The 26,412-nt window shown below is 36.3% G+C and overlaps 1 protein-coding gene across 1 annotated transcript in view; it reads right to left on the bottom strand.

The window, feature by feature from the left end:
* The window catches only part of GLRA2 (glycine receptor alpha 2), a 296,188-nt gene that overhangs the window by 166,558 nt on the left and 103,218 nt on the right, over nt 1-26,412 (bottom strand). The window contains exons 6-8 of the mRNA XM_072617038.1: nt 10,513-10,595; nt 4,757-4,894; nt 1,433-1,647 (exon numbers count right to left, since the gene is read on the bottom strand). Of these exons, the coding sequence (XP_072473139.1) occupies nt 1,433-1,647; nt 4,757-4,894; nt 10,513-10,595 (436 nt within the window). The remainder of the gene's footprint in view (nt 1-1,432; nt 1,648-4,756; nt 4,895-10,512; nt 10,596-26,412) is intronic.

The following is a 26,412-nucleotide window of genomic DNA, read 5'->3' as shown; positions in this document are numbered from 1 at the left end:
ACTCTGCTTACTATTCGTGTGACCACCCAGATGAAAAACTCCCTTCCCTGTCCTTCACTCCTCTATGTCTATCTCTTGCCCCCAACTAGAATGTAAACTCCCTTTTGTATCCTAGTATAGTGCCTAGTTTATAGTTAGCTCTTTAAAAATAGCTTTTAATTTATTTATCATCACCATTATCATTATCATCACTAATCACCACCATCATCATCACTGACATTTTTACAGCACTAAATTTTACAAAGCATTTTAAGAATATAAACTCATGTTATATTTGTCTGTTGTCCAATAAATCATCTTTGCTAAAGGAAGAAAGCCTGTTGCACTATTGCTATGGTCTGGTTTGAATTTTATCATTAAGATGAAGCAACCCACTTAAACATGATCTCAAAGTAGTCAAGATGTGGGGTGAAATTTCAATGACTTCTCTGTGACTGAGGACTTGAAATGCTGTCCCATTCACCTACTCCAGTACATACTCAACCCGAAATTTAGCAAATAATTTGGGGAAACTTTTGCTAACTCAGTGTCTTCCATTCAGGAGATAGACCAACAGAGATTTGCTCTGGTCTTTCATTGAGTTTTTAGGAAACACTCTAAATCAAACTTGATCATTAGGAACTTCTAAGTGATTCATATTTTCAACTTTATGCTCATTATATCTCAGTTTAAACATACTCCTATGTTCACATGCAAACATACACATATAACCCCACATACATGATTTGTCCTTTATGGGGGCAGAAAAATGAGCCATCGACACACTATTTTTGAAAGTTACTGAAAGGTCTGCCTGTGGTACAAATGATCTCCTTGCCACCTCCTTGACTTGTCATGAGACCTGAAAATTTACCATTTTTTTAGCTAACTGGTGGGATAAAGCACTAAATCTGTTAGAAACATTCAACATAATAGCACGTGTTATTTTAAACAGGTAAGCTATAGCATCATAATACTACATATTCATTCTTTCAAACTGTTTATCACATCTCATTCAAAGTTCAGGACCATAACTCCAGTTTCTGTTTAGTTGCATGACTTGGTCAATCAGAACAGTCAACTCAATTCATGCTTAAAGAATTCTTATGCCTAAGTCATTTCTAGGCTACACAAATTCCCTGCAGGCTTCCTTGGACCACTCAAATGATTGAAGAACAACAAAGATGAAAATTAAAGGGAACCTTACATAATTTCCTCAAGCAATTTCCTGATCCTAATTCCTCCCTTTACTGTATATACATGAAGTTGATGAACCTAAATAACCGTCATCTTCAAATACGCTTTTTCCTACTATCCCTACTTCAAAAACATTCAAACACAATATTTATCTCCTGCTTGTTTAAATGAGCACACATTTATCTCCACACATATTTTTCTAATACAAAAGAATTCTGATGAAACTGGACTCAGCCAACCGAAGTAAGCATTTTACCTTTGGCAGTGAGGCTCTCGAACCAGAACTTTGGGTTGTCATTGTCAAAACTGTGGTGATTCCCAAAGCCACTCTGGCTGGTGCTGCATCCATGTTGATCCAGAACGAAACCCAGGACAAAATGACTATCAACAGGCTAGGAATATACATCTGGATCAAATAGTACCCCATCTGGCGCTCCAGGTGAAATTTGACTTCAATGCAAGTAAACTTTCCTGTAAATAGGGAATTTATTTTGTAGAATTCACCTTATATTTCATTTTTGTTCCAATAAATAACTTTTGCTTATAGACACTCACGCATATAGATAGATAGATACATGCATACATATTTAGAAATATCTATCTATCTATATATAAATGGTTATGGATACAGATATAGATGGGAATCTGAGTATGGACAGAGATAGAGACAGAGATATACAGAAAACACTTAACCACCTACAAAAATGTTCAGCAAACTTCTCCTTACTTATTGTAATGGAAATGATAGTAGCATATTATAAGATCATAGCATCATAAATTTAGTCCCATTGAGTTCTATTTTATAGATGAGAAACAAAGAATTCTAGAATAAAGAAGTATACCATCATTTATTTCAGTCAATTATATTTTTATTAAAATTTTTTCTTGCTGACTTGAATTTCTTTAAATGCTATTTTTTGAGGCTCTCATAAACTGGCCATTTGACTTCTATAACTTTCATTTATAGAAGTGTTTTTTGGGGAGGGCTTCAGGGGCTCAAAGTAGGTAAGAGTATGCTTGAGGAAGTTGGGGATTTTAGTGGTATGTGAGCCCCCAATGTAGAATCTCTACCATTGATTATATTGATAAAGAGTTCCCTGGGACCATGCAGGCTACCAAAAAGCATTTATTAAGTGCTTACTCTGTTCCAGACACTATGCTAAGTTCTGAGGAGGCAAATACAAGGAAAAAGAGAGGCAATTATTGACATCAAGGAGCTTACATTCAGGAAGACAGAGACTGAAATAGGTGGTGGTGAAGAAGAATGGAGAGTCAGAAATGTTAAGTGACTTACCCATGATTAAATAGCCATTCAGTCAATAAGCCAACAAACATTTATTAAATACCTATTAGTCTGACTAATATGGAAATGTTTTACATGCATGTACAACCTATATCTGATTGCCTGTCAAGATGAGGAGGAGGGATAAGGGAGGAAGGGAGAGATAAAATTTTGAAATCAAAACTTAAACCCTGCCCCCCACAAATGTTAAAAATTATTTTAACATGTAATTGGGGAAAATATTATATAAAAATACCTATTAGTCATCAGGCACTGTACTAAACTGTATTAAAAAAAGCACCAGACAATCCCTGCTCTGAAAGATTTCACAGTTTAACAGGGGAGGCAATATGACAACAACTATGCACAAACAAAATATATATGGGATAAATTGGAGATAACGAAGTAGAAGGAAGGCACTAGAATTAAGGGGAAACAGGAAAAGTTTCTGGTAGAAGATTGAATTTTATCTGAATTTTGAGGGAATCCAGAGAAGTCCAAGAGGTAGAAATGAAGAGGGAGGATTCTAGGCATGAGAAATAATCAGTGAAAATATGAAACTTGAATCTAGTAAGGCCCAGTCCTTAATCTACTATGCTGGGCTATCTCCCCTAGATACGATTAAAGCTTTAATGAGCATGCCTTCCTATATGGCAAGGTTCATAAGAGATTAAAAATAAATGATTACTGGGTAATCTTCAGTGTCTGAATACTTAAGAAGATGGCCAGGTAAGAAGTCTGATTACCATAGAAGATAATAATAACCTGTGGAGAAGTCTGATGTTCTATACTAGAAACACCTACCAGACTTTCTTATGGCTGTCAATGATATTGACCAGTTAATTGATATCACTGAACTGGTTACTCCACCAAAAACAGAGAATGGAAATACCAGCCTCTGCCAGCATCAAGAGAGATGTACAGGCAGGCAGATACGTGGTATGCACATACACTGAATCGTGAGTCAGGACACCTTTGTTCTAATCTCACTGCATCCATCAACTAGCTGTGTGACCTTGAGAGCTTGCATATGCATTCATGATCTACTGTGTTCAGCAGATAAACTTCTCTGTGCTGCACCTGTGCAAGACATTCTGAATAGAGAGCCTCCCTGGAATTCACTCTGGGTATGATCAACTCACATTCTTAAGAGCTAAGACTTCAAAGGGGAGATAGCCATCTTTCACTAGATGGCCATAGTAATTCAGGTACAAATATAGAAGAATTTGTTTGTGCCACATCTGATATTGTCCCCCATGCCTATCATTGCTATTTCTTCCCCCCACCCCAGGTTATGTCCTTGCAGCCAGCTGAATTTTAGCCAGATGAATCTTATCCAAACTCCTATTACTCTGAAGCATTGGAAAGCAGGATGTCTCTATTTCTGGGTTTACAAACAAGCAAGTTATTATTCCCTATTTTACCAAGGCAGAGAGTACTAACCATCATGTATAATTTCACCCAGCATGCCAGTGACAACACTGGATGCCAGGGATAGGCTCCACGAGGGCTAAGTTCTAGCTTTGCTTCCTATGCATAAAATTTAGTCTGTACGCCCATTCTTTCCAGCTGGACCTCAAACCCATGAAATCACATACAGTTTTTTTAAAGTCAGCTTTCAGAGGTGGGAAAGGAAAAAAGAGGAGAGGAGAAGAGTAGAAGAGAGAAAAGAGAAAAGTGAGGAGAATAGAAGAGAAGAGAGGAGAGGGAGGAGAAGGAAGGAGACAGACAGACAGAAATGATAGATAGATAGATAGATAGATAGATAGATAGATAGATAGATAGATAGATAGATACATAGATACATAGATACATAGATACATAGATACATAGATAGATACATAGACAGATACATAGATACATAGATACATAGATATATAGATACATAGATACATAGATACATAGATAATAAATATATGGAAAAAATGGGAATCTCTCCAGTGCCTATTATGTTCAAGGAACCATATACTTCAGGAGAAATTCTATTGGTCTATTTTCCCTTTGAAGACTTAGTTTAAGACTCGACACATTGATCATAATCAAAATGAATTACAGGGAGGCTCTCTCTCCTAACATGTTCTAGAGATCAAAAGGAATTTGTGTATTTAATTTGCTTGTACTATGCAGATTAGTGTTATGTATATATGCCCATTCAATTAATATTAAATACTACAAAGAAGTGAGAAATAACCTAAATTGCAGATACTATATGGAGAACAGGGATTATTTTATTTCTTCAGCCTATGTGAAAAAGCCAAAACCCAATAACCTTAGTTCAGCAAGTGAAAGAATACTCACCAGTGTTGTAATGTTTTGTGCAGTATCCGAGTTCCTTCTCTTCTTTCAAAATAAACTGAGGTAAGGTTAAACCCTCAGCCACTTGTACTGGGCCATCACTTAACCACTCAAATATTAGGTCATTCATGGTGTAGCCAACTGGAATAAATAAATCACCTTGGTCAGTATAATGGACAGATATTTCCCAGAAAGTGTCAAACTTTAATGAATGGGATGGGAAACAAAATAAAATAGAAATGTTTGAGGGAGAACTGGTCAATGAATCTAGAAGAAAGGTTCATGGAGGAACTATGATATAGCGGATAAAGGGCTGGACTTGGAGTAAAGAAAAATTGGGTTCAGGCCCTAACTTTGGCACATGCTGGCTGCATATTCATGGATAGGTCACTAAAACTCTTAGTTTACCAAGCTGATCTCTCTAAGATTCTAAGTTATAGATGATTTACCAATTACAGTTTCCTCAACTGTCCATCTGTCTGATTTGATCTCAGATTTTTTCTGACTCTAAAGTCAGTTCTTTATCCATATGTGTACGTGCTCACATGAGAGGAGGGTAATCTATATAACTGATTACATGTTTATAATTGATTATATGTTGGTAATATAGATGATAACAGTTTATCATAGCCAGTGAAATTAAAATAAAAGACTGAAGACTAGTTTCCAGACTGCTCAATGTGATAATAAAGCATAACCAAGCAAATTTCCATCCATCCTTGCTCTTTAAATCTTGAATTTCATCAAAAACAAAACCCTTTTGATTTTATTTGTGATATGCCATTGAAATCATTTGTAATAGCAACAAATATTTTAAATCACTTTCTGTTTAATAGCATCACAGTTCCATAGCTTTTCAGGTAAAAGATAATCTTTAATTCCTCTTTTTGGATGAATTTTCCATCAAAGATCTATCTAAACACTTACACTACACATTTGCCTCCACTCCTAGGATCTGTAAGCTTTGCCTGCAACAAACCTTTGTGCTACAAGTTATTACAGTTAAGTCTTAATAACTTTAGCTAATGAGGGAGATACTTGGCAGATAAATGAACAGAATGTGCAAATAGAGTATGATTCATCATACTTATTAGGCTGCCTATGGAGAAAAGCAAGTGTCAGACCCCATGAGATCCTATGTCATATCACTTCTGAGTCATCAGAAAGAATTATTGCCAGTTCAGTAATAAAAGTTTCTCTATTTTTGTTGCATAAACAATGAATTATCTGTTAGATATTCATAAGCCAAAACATCACATTCCAGAAGTGAAGGCTACTATTTTTCGCTTTTTCTTTTTGTTTCTGTTATTTTTATGCAAGAATGAACATAGAGATTGGGTAGGAAAGTGTGTGCAGTGGAGAGGTTTAGACAGGTCAGCTCTCACCTATAGTACACATTATTTTCAACAAAATTACTACAGGACAGCACTTCGGTGAGAGTTACACAGAAACCAATGGCAAAGTTAATTGGGATCTATCTGTCTTAGTAGGGCTCCTTTCTCTTGTCTTAGTCTCTGCCTGAGTAGCTTTGGGTGAAGATTCAGAATGGTGAGCCTCTGTGTGGAGATAACATTGGGTTATAACCATTGGGCATAATGTGTAGGAGGGAGGAGGACACGAAGATTTAGAGATGTAAAGGGTCTTAAGAATGATCTAGTTGGACTGCCTCATTTTACAAATGAGTAAATTTAGACCCAGAGAAGTGATTTGCCCAAAGTGACCCAGAACTTGTGGCAAAGCTAGCCTGTGAACCCTAATCCTCAGACTCCAAATACTATGCTCTTTTTTCCCAGCCTCATAAGAGAAGTCCTTTTCATTAGCTTCATTTATTGTTTCCAAACAGAAAAATAGAGGAAGGAGATTATGCAGGAAATAGAAATCCTTGAATGTCTTTTCAAGGGGTGGGCAACTCTCTAAGACTATTTTTATCAAAGTGCCAATTTGTATTGGTAGAAGTTTCTCATTATAAGTTTCAAAATCAGTGAAATCACACATCGAAGTGCCTCCTTCCCCTCCAAAAAAAAAAAAATTAAGGGTGGGAGAATCATAAATTACTGAACTAAAAAGATCTCCATAGATCATTTGTCTCACTTCTTTCCTCATTTGATAAACTTGTGTGTGTGTGTTCCTCTTTCTTCGTTGCCAAAGAAGACCATGCCATCAGAGAAATAATGGCATGACATTCACTTGACTGTGTTTTGAGTGAGGGAGGGCTGTGCAGGTCACCAGCCTCACTTCTCCTCCTGAGTCATCTATTCACGTGACCAAATATTCATCAGGATAACTGGAGATGACCCAGGATGAGGCAATTGGGGTGAAGTGACTTGCCCAAGGTCACACAGCTAGTGAGTGTCAAGTGCCTGAGGTGAGATTTGAACTCAGGTCCTCCTGACTCCTCCATTGCACCACCTAGCTGCCCTATTTGATAACCTAGGAGACTAAGAAAGGAAGTGGCCTAGACATGCTTAATAATGCTTAGTGACTTAACTTGGTGACTATTAGTGTGGGATTTTTATTGTTGTTATCCAGTCATTTGGTTGTGGTTGATTCTTTGTGACCTTATGGACCATAGCTAGCCAGGCCGTTCTATTCTCTACTGTCTCCCAAAATCTATCCAAGTTTATTCATTGCTTTTATGAAATTATCTATTCATCTCATCCACTGCCATCCCCTTTTCTTTTGCCTTCAATCTTTCCTAACTTCAAGGTCTTTTCCAAAGAGTCCAGTCTTCTCATTATGTGACCAAAGTATTTAAGTTTCAACTTCAATATTGATCTTCCAGTGAATTGTCTGAATTAATTTCTTTAAATATTTACTTATTTGACCTCCTTGCTGTCTAAAGGACTCTCAAAAGTCTTCTTCAGCACCACAATTCAAAAGCTCTCAGATTCTATTGCTCTCAGCTTTCCTTGTGGATAGTCCAACTCTTACATCTGATGATTGCTACTAGAAAAAACACAATTTTGACTACATAGACCTTTATGTGGGATCAGTCTCTACAAAAGCACAGCCTAGGTGGAGCAATGGATGTAGTGCTTGGTCTAGAGCAAGGAAGTCACTGAGTTCAAATCCAGCCTCAGATAGCTATTAGCTGTGTGACTCTGGGAAAGTCACTTAACCCTGTTTGCCTCAGTTCCTCTCATTTGTCAAATAATCTGGAGAAGGAAATGGCAAACCACTCCAGTATCTTTGACAATGAAATCTGAAATGGGGTCACAAAGAGCTGGATACAATTGAAATATTACTAAACAACAGTCTTTCTAGGACATATATTTGTCTTTGAGTATTGTTGGTCCAAAACAATTCATCATCTTATTTTCAATCTATGGCGAGACTCTCCAAATGTAGCTAGGTTGCTTCTCTAATGTAGATATACTGAAGTCGTATTGTAAACCAGGCTGTCTGCCTTCTAAATAAGTAGTTAAGTGAAGATGAAAGCCCAGGTCTCCTGTCTACCAAGCAGGTCATGGGCAATATAATATTGACAGGAATAAATATAGTCTATCATGAAATTAAACTCACTTCACCTTCAAAACTGACTCTTCCACTGTGTGTATGTACATGTGTATGTGTGTATATTTTGGCAATATGCTTAATGGGAAAGTCTATTACATTCTAAGATAATCAGAAGGTAGCTAGAACTTAGTAATAGCTAGCATTTATATCTTGCTTTAAGGTTTGCAAAGCACTTTACAAAATTATCTCATAGGATCCACAACACAACCTTAGAAGGGAGCTGCTGCTATCATCCCAATTTACAGATGAGGAAATGGAGGCAGAGAGTGCTTAAAAAGATTTGTCCAGGCTCACATAGTTAGCAAGAATCTGGGACTGGATTTGTACTCAGGCCTTCCTGATTTCAGGTTAAGGCTGTATCCACTGCATCACTTAGCTGCAAAGAAACTGTGCCACTATTCTTTATAATAATGATCCACTCCTCCCTTTTAATTATTGTTTGTCAAATGAAGAAGTTCAATGTGCTTCACAGTCACTCCATTATTAAATTGCCCCAAATCACTGTGAAGTCTTCAGTCTCCATGACTATCTCTGATTCACAAACTAGCACAACACACCCAGAAGAGAAGAAGAAGAAAATCCAGGGCTCTTGGCTCAAAATTCCATTCTCAGTCTCAGGTATTAGCTACCTGAAGGCAAGCATGCCAAAGACAACATGGCAAAATGATTTTGGGGGTGCAGGACCTTAGTAAAGTGGCAAAGTAAGCAAGAAGTGTCTTAGGTGCCCTAGTTGTTTCTTTTCTGAGTCCTTTCCCCAGATCCTGGACTGGCCCTTTCTCCCTCATGCTTAAGCACCACCTGCTCATGCTTCCCCACTCCTGCTCAACACTATCTCAACCTCCCAAGTACCATACCAGGCTGTCTTCTTTCCAAGTGCCTTCTGTGTTTATTAAACATAAGAAATCTCTAATTAGGTGGGAGAGATGTTTTGTGTAATAAGTTCTTCTTTTAAAATGTTAATAACTCCTGGGAATATTAAGTACATTAGTCATTCTCACCTTTCTGTGAATTTGTTTAATCAGATTTTCAAATTTCTTTCCTCTTTATGCCACACTGAAAGCAGACCCACTGGGAGAGGGATGATTTTGCACTTGGTTACTTGGAAGAAAGACAAGCCCAGGGGTAGGGGTAGAATTGGAACATCCAGAGAGAAACAAATTCACACTCTGTAAATGCTGTCAAGCTCTTCTCTGTCCACACAGTGTTAGATATGGTATAAAGCAGGGTCATTTTATTTGTTCCTAAGTTCCAGAAGAAGCCTTAGAACTCTGTTCTAAGGAGATAGATGGCATAATGGACAGAACACTAGTTTTGGAGTCAGGAACAAGTGAGTTTGAATCCTACCTCAGATACTTACTAGCTATATACATTTAGTCTCTTTACAACTTTAGTTTCCTCCCCTGCAAAATGAGGGGGATAGATTTTACAGTCTCTAGGGTTTCTTCCAGTTCTAAATCTTTGATCTTTTGAGTTTATGAGTATGCATTATTTTAAGTGTCTGCAATTTCACGAGTGTCACCCTTAGATTCTTCTCTGTTACTCTTGATTTTCCAACTACTTCATTTACCATGATTCAATAGCCTTCTCACCCTAAAAAAAGTCACTATGTACCCTCTTTTCATTGATCCATTCCTGCTGCAAGCTTCTTTAGTGACTGGGTCATCCAGGTTAATGCCAGGTTAATGCCTTCATTCCTCTCTGGGCTCCATTCCCTACTTCTTTTCTATAACAATCCATGTGAGTACCTCTGCTCACCTCCATGCTTGACACATGACACATGCATAATAAATACTTTAAAGTTTGATTTGTTGGCTAGAGTGAGATCAGCCATCAAAAATTGGAGACACACATTTGTCTTTGAGAGTTGTTGAGCCTCAAATTTATCATCATTTCCAATCTGATGGTGAGACTCTCCAAATCTAATATTTTATTATCTACATTCCTAAGTGAAGGACATGCTGAATTTTAATTAGAGATTGGTGAAAATAAATGTTTTATGATATATGTTTGTTTCTTCTTTTCCCCCTCCAAGTTTATAGATCCTTCGAAATCTCTGCATAGACACTTTGAGTCTACGAACCCCAGTACAAGAATGTCTGATTTAGTGAAAGAAAGAGACTTAGCTAGCAGATAAGTGAATCTTATTGATCCCTCCTCAATGGGAGGGAAAAAGAAGCAGGACATTGACAAAAACAAAACAAAACAAAACAAAACAAAACACATATTTCAATGAAGGCACTTACAGCTTTCCAATTGCATTGTACAAGTCTGGACATCCATGGGGAAGTTCTTCAAGTCCATTGGACAAGACAAGGTTAAAGTAAGCCTAAGAAGGAGAGGAAAGAGTAAAATCATTAAGTCTACTGGATTTGGTTTCAAACAAACAAAAATATATTTGGTAGTAAGTAAAGTGACACTGCTTTTAAAGCAATGCTAATGAATAAATAAATAAGTAATAAATGAATAAACAAACAGATAAAAAAACTAAATAAATAAATAATACAATGATAAAGTGCTAATAAAATCTGACACTTACCAAGGACAGATTTTTCTTTATTTTTTTCAAGTAGACAACAGGGACAGGTAAATTTTAGATACAGTGGACATCTACTTATGTTTTCCTCTATCCCATTTTCTCTCATTCCTCTAACTTTCATGACTAGCATTGGTCTACATTTCATTCTTGAATCAGAGAGACAACCACAAAGAACTACATAAGGAAAACAGTTGGTCCCTACTTCTACAGATAGGTGTCAGACAGAAGGCCAACCTTGCCTGTCTCCTTTTAAAAGGTTAATTTCAACAGTCTTCTAATGATAGCTGGGTGGGTGGTTTCTCATCAATGGCTATCAACTCTAAAGTAATAAGAATTGAAAATCAAAGTTGGTGTCAGCTTGTAGATGCCCTGCTGTTAAATGTAGTCAAACTTAGCTACATTATGACTGCACATGGTGTCCTACAAAGATTAATGATAAGTTATCTAGGTTGACATTTCAACACTAATACATTATTTTTTTCTGTAAAAGTAGTATATACTTGAATAGATACTCACCAAATGAGTGTCTAACCTAAAACATATTATGTCTAATATTATGTGGTTTTATACTATGTCCCCTTCTCCCATTAATCCTAATCCAATACATTGCCCCCTCCAACTCCTTTCAAGTTGCTCTTGGGTACATAGTACTTTCTGTGTCATCAGAAGATAGCTCCTTTCACTTCAGGATAATTTCACACAGAATCCCTGCTTTTTATCCAACTTGTTTGTGGTGAAGGAAAACAAAATGGTGCAAGAAGTCTGAAGACACAGTTCCTCGTTGCAGCTTTGCCATTATCTCATTGTAAGACTTCAGTCAAGTCATTTCACTGCCCTATACCTGAGTTTCTTTATCTTATTAACTTGGAGATTGTATGTAGATAGTCTTTAAGATCCCTTCCAAATCTAAAGCTCTGATTTCTATGGTTCCATGGTATGCCTCTCACAGCCTGATGTTATCTTTTCCCTTTTGATTTCCAAGTTTTACAGATGTGAATTTTTGTTACTCTTTTCCCTATATACCCTCTTTTCTCTTATTCCTTATTTCTTTTTACTTCTTCTCTGAGCAATTCAAATGATCTTAATCCTCAAATAAGGATACGCAAAACAGTGATGCTAGTGATACACCTGTATCACAGAAAACAAACAAAAAAATTTGGAGAAAAAATAAACTTTGAAGCACCAGAGCTGACTGTCTATAAAGCCATCTAAACCTCCTAGAACTTTATCATTTCTTCTGAAGTTTCCATCTACTTCCTCTTCCTCTAATGTTAACTTTTCCTTCACACATAAGCATTAGAAATAAACAACTTTTTTTCTATTCAATTGTACTGTTTGCCTGTTTTGTCTAATTACTAGTATTGTCATATATATATTTTTATTACAAATGTACATTTTATCAGTTATATTATGGAGTATATTGACTTGTGGTTCAGCCTTGGAATTTAGTCATTGTTTATAATCTACATACTATGGACAAATACTTTGAAATCTAAAAATGGAGAAAAGTTTATGGGAATGACAAAACTCTTTAGAAGATGGAAAGTAGTTTTGTTTCTTCCTCCAACTGGGATTATTAAAGGAAAAATTAGGGATATCTGTGAAATTAATTTAAAGAAAGGTAATAAATGAATGACATTCATGCAAACGTCAATAATTTGGTATTTGTGTGTACATGTGTGTGTGTCATTGCTAAAATAGTGGAAAGGGAAGATATGAAGGAATATTCACTGACACTATAAAAGCTGTTTTGCCTATCTGGAGACAAAATAAAATTTCTCAGCACTGAAAAACACCTCCTTCACACAGCTTGAGAATTCTTCCTTAGTTTGAAGTGACAGTTAGAGATACCAGAGCTTGTGTTTGCCTTATTTGAAAAATTGAAAGGTTGTTCCTAAGGATTTATTCCCTCTCAAATATAATTCAACTGCACTTTACCCACTAAAGAAATAACCTAACTAAAATAAAAGACAAAAACAAACAAAAACCCACTTCTCACATTAGGCTTGCACAGTTTAATTTTTCTCTGAATAGAAATTTTAACTTTCATTCATAAGAGCCCTGCCTTCTCTCTCCATTCCCTGCCTTCAACCCCCAGCTATTTATGTTCTTACTACTTCAATTACAATACTTCAGGCATTCATACTTAAGACTTATTTAGGTCAATAGTATACCAGCAGGGTAGCCACTCACTGAGGGAAAAAAAGAAAACTTAATACATAAAAATCCATTTTTGCCTTCCTGCTTTTATCAATCAGTCAAGACTTCAGTAGGTTCAACCTTTTTTACTTCCATTTTTGCCTCTTCTGATTTCTTCCATATGAAGTCTTTGGACTTGCAACTGAATGGTTGCAAAGAGCAAAGGCTGGGAAGTAAAAAAAATGCTTTTAAAAATCATGTCATCTGAGGTACAAATGGAAATTATAATCTATTCATTGAAAACTGGGAACAGCCTACAATTTATTATCACTAGCTTACCATGCACCTGTGGAGACTTGGGCTTTGGACTTTACAGTTATAGGAGTAAAAAAACCTATTATGTGTTTTTTAAAATGTAATTTTTTAAAGTGATGAAGCTATATTAACAGCAAAGGTACCAAATGAGGCATTCATAAACAATTTTATGAATAGCTTAGTCTTCCATTTTTTTCCAGAGAACCCCATGGAACCGTGTGCTCTACTTAAGCAATATGGCATTTCACAACATTACCATGTAGTTCAGTTTTGAATCATTCAACAAGCATCTGTTAAGCAAAGACTATGTGCAGGCACTATGAAAAGGCAGTAGGGACACAAAGACAAAAAAATGAAACAGTCTCTGTCCTCAAGAAGCTTATATTCTATCAGAGGAGTTAATATGTGTCCATATAAGTATATCCAAAATAAACACATGGCCATTGGGAAGAGTAGGCACTAGCTGCTGGGGGATCAGGAAAAGCAGAAGGTAAAGATTAAGCTAAGCTTGTAAGTACACTTGAGCATCCCCATAATTTCCAATTATTTGCCACCACAGATGGCTGAACAAGTTGTGGTATGTAGCCTGGTGACTGTAGAATTAATAATCATAATGATAATGTGTTAAAAGATATGAAGTGTTCAGTACTAATATGGACAGACTTGCATGAAATAATGAAGAGCAAAATGAGAAAAACCAAGAGAACACTGTATACAGTAAACAGCAATACTGTTTTAAGAACAACTCTGAGTGAATAAGTCATTTTGACTATTATAAATACCCAAATTAACTAAAAAGAACACATGAAGACACTATCTGCACTTAGAGAAAGTGTTGATAAATAAAAGTATGTATACAAAATGATTTTGCATATATACCCATACATACATACACATATGCACACGTGTGTATATGTATGTGTGTACACACATACATAAATATTTGTATCTAATGGAAGTAATATCTAGAGTGGGAGGTAATGGAAGAAAGAAAGGAAAAAAAGATTTATATGATAACATATTTAAAAGGAATAGCAAGTTGTACATAATATATTTGCAGTTTCATATGCAACCTTTTTTTTATTATACTATGTTATGGAATTGCTTGTTTTATTCCATATATTTAAAAAAGAAAAGGAAACTTGGGGTTCTGAGGTAGGGATGAGGAAGTGGTACACCCCAGGTTTAGTTGGGAAGCTTGTGCAGTGATAGAGACAGGGAAGATGGAACCTACCATTAGGGTACGTCTGTACTTCTGACTCAGAGCATCCTGCAGACTTATATTCTTTATCCTTATTAAAATCTGCTCTCATCTGTATCAAGGGGTAAATGACTGGTGACAGCTTATAGAACTTTTCCATGGGAAAAAAACCCTAAGCTAGTGATGGTGTTCTAATAGTAAATTCTCAGATACCATCTAACGGTTGGAAGACCCTTCCAGATGCTCCCTGAAATCACACCACAGGAGTGTGAATTGGTCCTCAATAAAGATATAAAGACTAATTGATTGAGTGATTGATTGACCTCCCACTCTACCTAAAAGAAAGGCAAGCTTTATTGAACTAAGCAGATTATGGCATCCAGGTCTTAATTCTGTGAATTATGCAATTGTCAACCGTTCATTGATGCTGATAGGAGCATATATCTTTCCATTCGGTATGGATGACAACATCTTCCACCTGCATGGACTGATGAAAGTCCTTTTTTCATAGATGTGCAGAGTATTTCAACTAAAAGGGGCCTTAGAATAATGTAAACTCTAGTCTTATTTTGCAGATTAAAAAAAATATGAGCTCCAAAGAGTAAAGGAGACTTGCTCATGATTACATAGGTACTTAATGGTAGATGTGAAACTAGCTGTACCTAGTTTCTACCTGGAAACATGCTGATTTCTAGCTATTGGTCTTTTGACTATACCTTTCATTTTTCTATTCTATCCCAAATCCAGATGGAGAGAATATAGGAGGGAATATAGTGGCAGATTTCCATAACCTTCTACATTCAGGAAGGCAAGATTCTTATGACCTCCTGGATGCAAAAGGGGAAACTAACCCAAACAACATCTGTTCAATTTAGACAAATTGCAGTGGGGTCCTCAGGTAGGGAAGGGGCTATTATATGTTACAGCTATTATTTAAGCAATTTCAATTAGTTATTCATCATTACAACTAATAAAAAAATGTCCCTTGTCTTGTAAAGGAACTGTGAAGATTCCAGTGATGAACGGGTGGGTCAAATACAAGCTAGGAAACTAGTAATACAAATGTATACATGTAATACAATACACTCATTCCCAGGTAAGTATTTTATGTAAAGATAGCCTATTTAAAGAGTAAAAAAATTAAATGATGGAAATACAAAAAATTTCATGAGCAATGTACTTGCCTATAGCAAATCCCATGAATGTACTTTTTTAAGACTTGATTTAAATATTTGCAGTAACCTGTCTTCATTAAGACAGGAAGGCAAGGAATATCATTGTCAAGGAAACACACTGGGAATGTATGGAATCATAGCTATTGGTTCTTTGATGGAAAAGGTGTTCAGCAACCTATGGAGGCAAGAATAGGAATTGAAGGAAACTCTCTCAGGCAACTAAGGTCTGTAGTTTCTCAGTTTATAGTCATAGAAAGCTTCCTAGAGCATTGAGACATTAAATGATTTGTGCTGGTTCACAAAACTAGTAGCTGTCAGAAGTGGGACTTGAAACCAGGTCATCTCTCTATCCACTAGTCTGCACTGCCTCTGAGTACTCTATGCACACTGAAAATACTCAGTAGTAACAGTGATGTGACAAGGAAGATAACTTTAGGCAACCTTGGTGCTTGGTAATCAGAAAACCTATCACATATCAATTCTTCTTCGTATGGATCCCATAGTATCTAATCAGTATAGACACAGTACCCTGCTTCACCACACACTATTGTCCACATTTTATTTTATCATTTTTTTTGTCAGCAGCTATGATTTTATCAATGTAAGAAACTCCCAATGAGGAAATCCCCTCATAGATAATTAATCTGTAATTTATCTTCTTAGTCTTGCCTAAGACAATAAGAGGTTGGGTAACTTGCTCATAGTGACATAGCTAATATACATCAGAAGCAAAATTTGAACACAGATCTACTTGGCCCTAAGGTAGACCCTTAATCCCCTAAACCAACTGCCTCTCTTCTGAGAAATATACAAGAAATGACAACACCAAAGAGATATAAGATGCCATCATTTCTTTCAAGTTTATGATTGCTTTGGTCTGACCCAAGAAGAGCCAGTGAATAGGTAAGGAAGGATAATCTATGCCTAGAAATAGAGAGAGTGAGTCTCCAATTTGGAGGGGAGCAAGCCTTAATTTCAAGCTCAGATGGATTGGTACCAGGGATTCTGGAGAGTGTCAGAATTTAAGGATTGGAGACAAGGAGAAAACCATTTGCTAGATCAGAAATTTGGCCTCTGGAGGGAGTTGTGGGAGAAGAGAATAGTGGTGGATACTTAGGCCTGAGGTACTAAGAGCTAACAGTTTTCCTATCTTTTCAAAGCCTTGACCTTTCTTTTAAGGTGCCAACAATCTGGGCCTTCATTCCTACTCCTATCCCCTTGAAATTATGGGAGCCTGATGGAAGGCATGGTATACTATGACTTTTTCTGACCCAACCAAATCTATCAGACCACAAGCTCGTATAATTATTTCTAGTTTGGAGTTAGTTAAAATCTACTATCAATGATCCGTCTTAGAAATGTATAGTCCTGTTTCCTATGGAAACAAATATCTTTGACACTCCTAGTTACCTAGTTCTGTGCCCATATCTGTTTTGTGTCCATGATCTTGTCAATGGTACCACTTCTTTCCTTCAGCCATCTAGTGTTTTTGTCTTCTTATCAAAATCTCTTTTCAAGAAAAGATGTGAAACTAATTCACACAAAGATATGAATGATTGTTGGTTTAAATGTTTTATCTTTCAAGAGAATTTGCCCTATGAGAATTCAGTCTATGTATAGGAGCTCAAAGCCTTAATCTAAAGCAACAATACTTCTTCAGCTCCCTATCTTTGATTAATTTGGAAATTATAGGTATTAGAATAAATGAGAAAGAAACTTTTACACTAGGAAGCATGTCCTACCATAGCATCAATATCATTTCACACCATCTATTCATTTGGGCTTCCTAAATCTATTTCATGGCTGCAATTGTGAAATCTTTTCCAGGTTCCTATGCTATCATTATACTAGTGAGATTTGATTGTTTGCATCAAGTATTAGAAAAGGATGCCATTTCAATCTAGCTGGGTCTTAAATGGAATTGGAATTGGCCTGGGGGTAATTAGCAGTTTAAATAAAATCACAGTTCTCAAGGTTGCAGGGTAAAATTACTATTCATTTCCCTTTAACACACACCGACTTGTGGAATATTTTGACTCATATGAAGAATGAACCTTTCGGTGAACATTTTGGCCAAGTGATATGTTTCTTTAAAATTTGTTCGTCCTTCATTCTTGAAGAGGACCATGAAATTAGGAGGGTGATGCCATGACTTGCAAGTGAATTCGATTTAAATGAGGAAGGGCTGTGCAAAGTCACCAACTTCTCTTTCTCTTCCTCCTCTTCCCCCCTCCTCTGGGCCCATAGACAAGATATAGATCAGGAAAACTGGAGATGGTTCTGGATGCAATAGGAGACCATGGCCTTTTTAAGCTAAGGTCTTTCCCAGGTCAGTATGAAAGACTAGGTTAAAATGGGTACCTAACCATTACTGAGATCTGTGAAACAAAATGGTAACTTTAAAGGGTCATTCTTATGTAAGGATAATGCAGTACTTGCTCACTTCAAACAGTCATGACTATAAATTCTTCACCTCACAGTTATTGTGAGGTATATCATATCCATCCTTCTATTACTTTCTAATTATTTGCTCCCCATTACATTCTCCACAGTGACTTTTCCAAATTCTTTTATTCTTCAAGACAAAATTTAGGGCAGACACCCCAGCTTTCCAGTTTACTAAAAATAGATCAAGGTCATGTGGCAGGGCCTTCCACAACAACCCTCCTCCACATTTCAAAACTTCTCAGCTTCTTCATCCACTCTCTTTTCTCTACCTGTCCTACAGAATCAAAAAAGTGGGATCCCCCAAAGACTCTATGTCTTTGATCCAATTACCCTCCAATCTGCATCAAATACCATCTTTCTCATGCATCTTCATTTTTTCCCCCCTCTACTGGTTCTTTCCCATCAGCCTAAAAATATGGCAGCCTTTCTTTGATCTATGCTTCCTATCCAGCTACTATTTCATCCTTTCTTTCTTTTTGCTGCCAAACTTCTTGAAAACTACTTCCATACTCAGTGTTCCCATGTCCTAATCTCTCCTTGACCCTTCTTAGTCTGGCTTCTGAACTCACCACTCTCTCCAAGGTCACCAACAATCTCTTGAAGGCAAACACCACTGGTCAGTTTTCAGTTCTTGATCCCTTTTGCATTTGTTCAGGGCATCTCCCATTGCCTAGAATGTATCACTGCCTTAGAATTTTTCTTTACCTTCAAATCCCAGCTCAGGCGCCACAAAATTCCTGAACCTTTTTCTGATTCATAACTCCCAGTTGAAAGCATTCTCTCCTGCCTCCAATTCCCTAGAGCACTTTGGATTTCTTCTTTGCCCCAGTCAGTCCTTTTCTATCTTGTTTTATATGCATGTTTGTTCATATAGCAGTACCCCTAATAGGTTATAAGTTCTTTAAGGACTACATCATTTTTCATCTTTGTATTTCCAGCATCTGGCACATAGACACTTGCACATAACACATGTTTAACAAATGTTAGTTGAAACACAAAACCAAATGGCAGACAGGAACATGGCTCTCTTATATATACATGGAATAGTAAACATATAATATTGATTCCATTAGGATCTGGAAGACTATCCCATAATACTCTGACTTGCTGCCCTACACCTTTACACTCCCATGTCTTTTTCCCCTCAACCCTTGGCTAGTTCTTAAAATTCTATATGACTTTCATTCTTCAGTTTTAGCCATTGATCCTCTTTTTGCCTGTTATCAGTTACTTATGGCCCAGTGTAAATGAGCTAATAGATTCTTTTTGGAGAAGAGATTTTGATAGAGGTGAAAAAAGGGATGCTGTGGAGAATTCAGACACCTGAAGTGTCACTTATAAGAGTGCTACTTGGTGGAAAAAGATAGACTCAGAATAGTGAGTCTGGGAGCTCAAAGACAAACATCATTTAGTATCACAATTTTGTCTAGGGCCTAGAAACACAAGATTTCTCTGCTGCCACAGATCAATTAAGTCAGGGCAGGACACTTTATAATTGCCCATAAACACTTCTGTCATGGGTGGCAGTAGATCATTTGCCCAAACTCAATATTCAGGTAGCAAGGGCCACAGCGGACAACCACCACTGCTTAGTTTATTAGCTGGCCTGTGCCATTCTCCCTTCATTAAAAGAGAAGCAAACATAAACCAATTATTGTGTAGGTGGAGTTATGTTTATCCAATATTACAAAACTGTCACAGAAGACATCCATTGTGCATTGGACAAAACTTTCCAGTAAAAAGAAAAATGTGATATTGAATACTACCTATACTAAGTACCTTCAAAGAGAGCATTCATATGTTGTTGGCTAAAGTTAATGCAAGATCCAGTATGGAAAATAAGTTTATATGCTACCTGATAGATCTTCTAAAGGCAAATTGTGCGTAGATTTTTAAACTATAACAATGACTCCTGTAATTGATATGAAAAGGAAGATATTGTTTGGCATGAAATGTCTCTGATAAGGGACTAATATGTAAGCTATGTAGAGAATGAATATACAATTTTAATATCAATAGTCATTTTCTATTGTTTGTAGGCAGAGAATATAAACAAGTAATTCTCAAAAAGAATTGGAAACTATTAGTGACTATGTGAAATATTGCTCCTGAACAACTTCAATAGAAATGGAAATCCTAAGGTTACATGTCACCCTTAACAAATCAGCAAAGATGATATAAGACAGAAATAATGTTAGAGTAGTTATGGAAATATAGGTACACTGAAACAAAATTGTTATGAATGTATCCAACTATTTTGGGGAGAAATTTGAAATTTTGCTTAAAAATTAGGATACATTTGACCAAAGATCATGGGGCTAGGGGTTTTGCCTCAAGGACATCACAGAAAGAAAAATTTGATATATACCAAAATACACTCGTAATTTTGGGGGAAGTAAAAAGAAAAAAGAAACAGGTAAAAAAGTAGTTGCCCATTACTAGGGGACCACTAAACAATCTGTGCTACTTGAATGAAATAGAATATTACTGAGACATAAGGAATGATGAACATGGAAAATTCAGAAAAGCTTGGGAAGATTTTTCTGAACCGATATAGGGTAAAAGAAAGCAGAATTACAAAAACAATATACATGACTACAACAATGTCAATGGAAAGAAAAAAAGGAGTCTAAATAACCTGTAGTGATAATGACTGAGTCTAGTTTAGAGTGTCTAGTATCTTTTCTGAGGTAGGAAAATATGGGAGTGCAACATACTTCATCTCAGCTGATGTATTGTTAAATTTTGCTGAACTACTTTTTTTATCTTTTAAAAAAAATTTTGTTACATTAGATAGCTCACTGGAGGAGGTATGTGGATATGCTTAGAAATGAAAGTGATAATAATGCCAAAATAAATCAATAATTTCTCTTTTTTAAGAAAGAAAAGTTTTTGGTGATAACAAATAGGAGAGGCCAAATGAAAAATAAGGGAAGGAAAAATCTCTAGATACTAGAAAAGTTCACATGAACTAAAATCTTACTTGCCATTTCAATCTCATTTTTAATTTGAGTTGTTCCTAACTAGAGAGATTATTAGAGTTGTAGCTATGAAGTCCTGATTTAGAATCCTAACTCTGACATTTACCCTCTGTTGAGAGATTAGCATAGTGCCTGGAACATATTAACTAATAAATGTTTACTGATTTATTGATTGTAATAATACTGGCAAAACACTTAATGATTGTTAGTTCCTTATCTGTGAAATGGGAATAATAATATCTATCATGTCTACCTCTCAGGATTACTCAGAAGTTCAAATAGGATGATAGTTGTAATAAATTCTTCAAACTTTAAGACAATATGTAAATGCAAAATTTCATTATTAATTTTCTGCTAGTATGACTAGCAATAAAACAGAGAGCCTGCTTTATTGTTTTTCTGAAAAAGAAGAGTTTGGTCAATAGAAGTTGTCTCATATAAAAATTCTGAGCATCATAGGTTATCTCGGTGGTGAGTGAGTTGCAGGAAAGAGAACACTATATTTAGAATCAGACCAGAACATGGATTCAAACTCTGTGTACATACCTTCAGTGCCAATTTGACCATGGATAATCATTTTTCTTTTCTAAGCCTCAGTTTCTCCAATTATAAAACGGAATGGGGATAGACTAGATGATCTCTATCTTGATCGTCTCTAAAGTCTCTTGCAGCTCTAGATCCTAAAGTATTATCTTAAAATCTAGTGTTAGGTCTTAGATCTATTATAGGTTTAATTTATAATTCATACAGTCATTATGATAGAGATGCAATGGAAAGAATGATTAGGTATATAGGTGAGCAATTTTTTTTTATAGTTTTCTTTGTTTTGAAAAATGGGCAAAGAGAAAACTCTGAAATGTTCCACGTTCCATGTATTCCATAGGACCGCTATGAAGGTATGAATGTTTATTCTGGGCTTAATGGAGACTGAAGAGTCTTTTAAGAGCAGCAGATATGGTGAGCCAAATATAAACTCAATTAAACTTGACTATAAACCCAAACTTTTCTTTGGCTTCTTGACAGAAAGAAAATTCAAGGAAGGAGGATTAATAGAATGGTACTGTCATTTTGCTTGCTGGTTTGGTTTGTTCCAGCTTCTGAATGCAGCCGATTATTTTCCAGGCCAAACATTTTTGTATGATTGTATAAAAGCATTTGTGAGAGCCCTCATCTGTGAAACACATTCTGGAGGCTATATTTATGTCTGTGTTTTGTCTCCAGGGATTCTCTCAGATTACAGTGATGTTTACTAAAGATCTACTGGGGACCTGGCAGATTCCTCATTCCTCATTTGGGTTTGTGGCCCAGATAGTCAGCATATTTCTGAACTATAAGGGATATATGCTATAAGATTGACAGCATACCAATGGGCTGCAGAGAGACCCTTCTGTCACCCCAAACCTGTCCCACACAGATAGGCTCTATTATCCAGAATATGACCATCCAGTCTAAGGTGAGGGAGTCAGAGATCCAAGAGTAGATTGGGACTTTTTTTTTTTAACCCTGGAGGACCTGTTAGAATGCCAAACTCAGAAAACAAGGGAAGACTTGGATCTTCTTGAGTTTTGATATAGGATTTGAAAAGAGGAGGATGGATTTTGGATCTCAGGTTTAAAAACAACATAGGGTAAATGACAGACAGGAAAGGCATTTGCAGTCTGAACATCAAAGCTCAGAGGAATATTAATGGAGTGGAAAGGTACTTTAAAAGATATGGAAATGCACTTGCAGTATCATACACATAATAGGGCCATAATAGGGATAGCGGTCACTCCAGTGGCATCCTAAACACCTCAGGATTTAGGGGTTTTTTTCCTTCCCTTTCTTTGTTTGACCAAATTATGCTTATACTTTGTGTGGTGAAAAGCCCCATCCAGAGGAACTCCATATAGATTGGACCCACACCTTGAGGACCCAGTGTGAGCATACACATTTTGGCTCCACTCAGTCTACCTCCTCTCAGCCATACCTTCCACAGACTCTTTACCCTTCTCCATTTCTCTTTAAAACTCCTCACTGATACTCTCTTATCTGCATCTTCCAGCTTCTTCCTCCCCATTAACTCTCCCTTATGGGGAGAATTGGATGCCTTGTATCTCTATGGTTACATGGCTTTTCCTGGGAGCTCTCTTAAACCTCAGTATTTATTTAAATGATGGCATTTATGCTACAGTCATTAAATTAGGAGGGTTGTACACTCCAAATTACTTCATTAAGTCAAGTCATAAAAATAATGAGGGTTTGGATATAGCTTTGGAAAAGGAGACTGAAATTTTTCCTGGATTGCAGGATATCAAGCAAACATTACCTAAAATATACTCAGAAGAAAAATAATTTGGAATTTCTAATATTTGGCTTCCATCAGGAAGTTTTGTTCCATCCCATGTGTAGCAGCAGCACAAGTCATATAACCAAAGCACAGTGACAGATAACATTTGAGTCAGACAAATCCACTATAGGGTTGTTTTCATCTCTAGCATCTAAGTAATGAATTTCCTCTCCCTGTTTCCTATGACAGTCAGGCAGTCAACAAAACATTTATTATACACTCCATATATTCCAGGCACTGCTAAACAGGGAGTTTGTTGTTCAGCTGTTTCAGTTGTGCCTTACTCTCTATGCCCCTAATTGGGATTTTCTTGACAAAGATACTGGAGTGGTTTGCCATTCCCTTCTTCATCTCAACTTACAGATGAGGAAACTGAGACAAACAGGGTTAAGTAACTTGCCCAGGGTCACACTGTTAGCAAATGTCTGAAGGTAGATTTGAATTCAGGTCTTTCTGACTCCAGACCTGGCTCTCTATTCACTGCACCACCTAGCTGCCAAGTCAGATATAAAGAAAGGGAAAAATACAGTCCTAGTCCTCAAGAAGGTCATATTATAAAGGAAGAGTCAACATATAAATAATTAGGGATATATAAGACATACACAGAGTAAATGAAGAATAATCTTTTCAGGGAAAGATGACAACATTTGGGGAAACAGGAAAAGATCCTGAATATGAGAGACCAAAGGTGATGTGATAAGATCTCTGGATCAAGATTCAGAGGATTTGGGTTTGAATCCAGTTACTTATTGTTTTTGTGTCCCTGGGTATGTGGATTAACCTTTCTGGACCTTAATTTCTTAATTTGTAAAATGAAGGAATTTTACTAAATGACCTGTATTATTTGGAGCTGAAAAGAACCTTGGAGATCATCTCATCATATACTTATAAAAATACCATTTATCCAGCAAGCAGCAGAACTGAGATTTGAATATAGGTTCTCTGATTAAAAATTCTCTACCTTTTCCTATTACATAGTACTCATCCAACTGAATATTATCACCCATGAATATTATCCACTTTACCATTTTGACCATAAATGATACAAATGGAATACCAGAAAAATGTAAATCAGCAATATAGAACTTTTAAAAATTGGATACATATATATGTATATATGTATGTATAAGACTGATCATTAGTGTGGGCAAGACAGGTATGAACTTATGCCAAAGGACACCATTCTAAAATATTTTCCCTACCTCCTGCCTCTAAAAGAGACATTCCTGTAAGTTAAGGTATTATTATTTTCAAGAATTCTCCTTAAGATGTCAATGACAAAAGATAGATATAGATATATTTCTATATTATATATAATATATTATACATTATAAATATATATTTTACATATAATATATAGGATAATAATATGAGACAGAGAGAGGGAAAATTGAGAGCTGATCCTTATATCCCATCAAACAAGGGAGTGGGGTAACTGCTTAAAATTTTTCTGAAGACAGAAATAAAAGAAAACAGATTTAAGTTACAATGAGAAGCATTTAGGTTATGGTATATTCTCTGAGAATGTCAGTGGCTTACAAGACACAGTTAAGAATGGTTAAGAAAATATATGGAATCTCCTTCTCTGGAGAAACAGAAACAGAAACAGAAGGGAATCTCAGTTGGCTGAAACATTTTAAATATGGCACAGCCCAGAGGGATAAACTTGGTGGCTAATAATGAGGGCTTGGATACAGCTTTGGAAGAGCAGACTGTGAATGTATCCCCAGTGCTATATCAGTCCCTTCCAGCCCTTTGATTTTATAATAGTAAAATTTGTCTGAAAACAAATTTGCTTTATCAGTTCAAAAATGAGTCTTTTCAATTTTTGCCTTTTTCAGTATTTGAGACACTTCAAAACAGATTTGCTTCTCCCCTCCCTTTGACCTCTTTCCACACATTTTCCTTTTCCCATTTTTTAATAAATCAACACTAGCTACTTTAGAAAAAATAAGCATTACTAGAAACATACTTCACCTAATACTTAAAACTACTATTGGTATAAATAGGGAAGTAGTATGATGTTGAAAAAACACTGAACTAAGAGATGCCAGTCTTGGGTTTGATTCCTAGCTGTGTCACTAGGTGTGTGACTGTGGCTGTATCACTTCACTCTTCTAGTACTCATTGTCCTCATCTATCAAAGAAAGATAGCTTCAGTAATTTTAAGATCTCTTTCAGTTTCTAATAGCCTAGGAGATCGCAAAATTCAGAATTCTGACTGAATATATTCAATTTCTTTGGAAGGAACAAAAAAAGAGCAGAACAAAGGGAGGGTGGGGCCCATAGGGACATGGTGATGAGAAAGGAACTATTTTCCAGAATCACTAGTCATTTCTTTTTCCTCTTCTTGTCTTCTCCCACCAGCTCTATTTCTATAGCTTGAATTTAGAATTTGACTTTGTATCTCTCTTTTAGTGTCATGTAAAGAAAGGATCATAAAGTAGTTTGGGTCCCAAGAGGAGGGATAGTAAGAAGATTTCTGGTGGCTGTTATTTCTGTCTTGCCATTAAGAAGAATCAGAGTTCCAACATTCTGTGTTCCATCCAAGGTTAGTTGCAAATGTTCAAATCAAACCTGAACTCAAGGGCTCTAACTTGTCCCTATCTGATCTTATCAAGATGATCTTTTGATTAATTTTTATCAACCTTACATTTGTGTTTATTCTCATGAGGACTATCACACATATGAGACATGAAGACTATGGGATTCTCCAAGACATTGTCTTTGATCTTTTTCAAAGTAGTAGTCTCCACTTCAAAGCATTAGAAGTTCACTTTTTTCCCTTAGGCATTATAGGCCAACTTTTTTTGGTTTCTATATTTGAAGGAATGAGTTTTTGCTCCCAACCTCATTCTATCACATCCAGGATGACCAGCTTCTCTTCCACAGGTTGCAATGTGACCAAGTAAATTATAGTTTACCTTCATATGGTACTTAAATGTTTATAAAATGCTTTTCTCATGACAACCCTGCAAGGTGTTGTGGCATTAGTCTCATTACCCCAAAATTATCCATG

The sequence above is a fragment of the Notamacropus eugenii genome, chromosome 5, assembly GCF_028372415.1.
Source record: "Notamacropus eugenii isolate mMacEug1 chromosome 5, mMacEug1.pri_v2, whole genome shotgun sequence".
Lineage (NCBI taxonomy): Eukaryota > Metazoa > Chordata > Mammalia > Diprotodontia > Macropodidae > Notamacropus > Notamacropus eugenii.
Note: the sequence above shows the minus strand (reverse complement) of the source record. Positions and strands in the feature narration are given on the sequence as shown.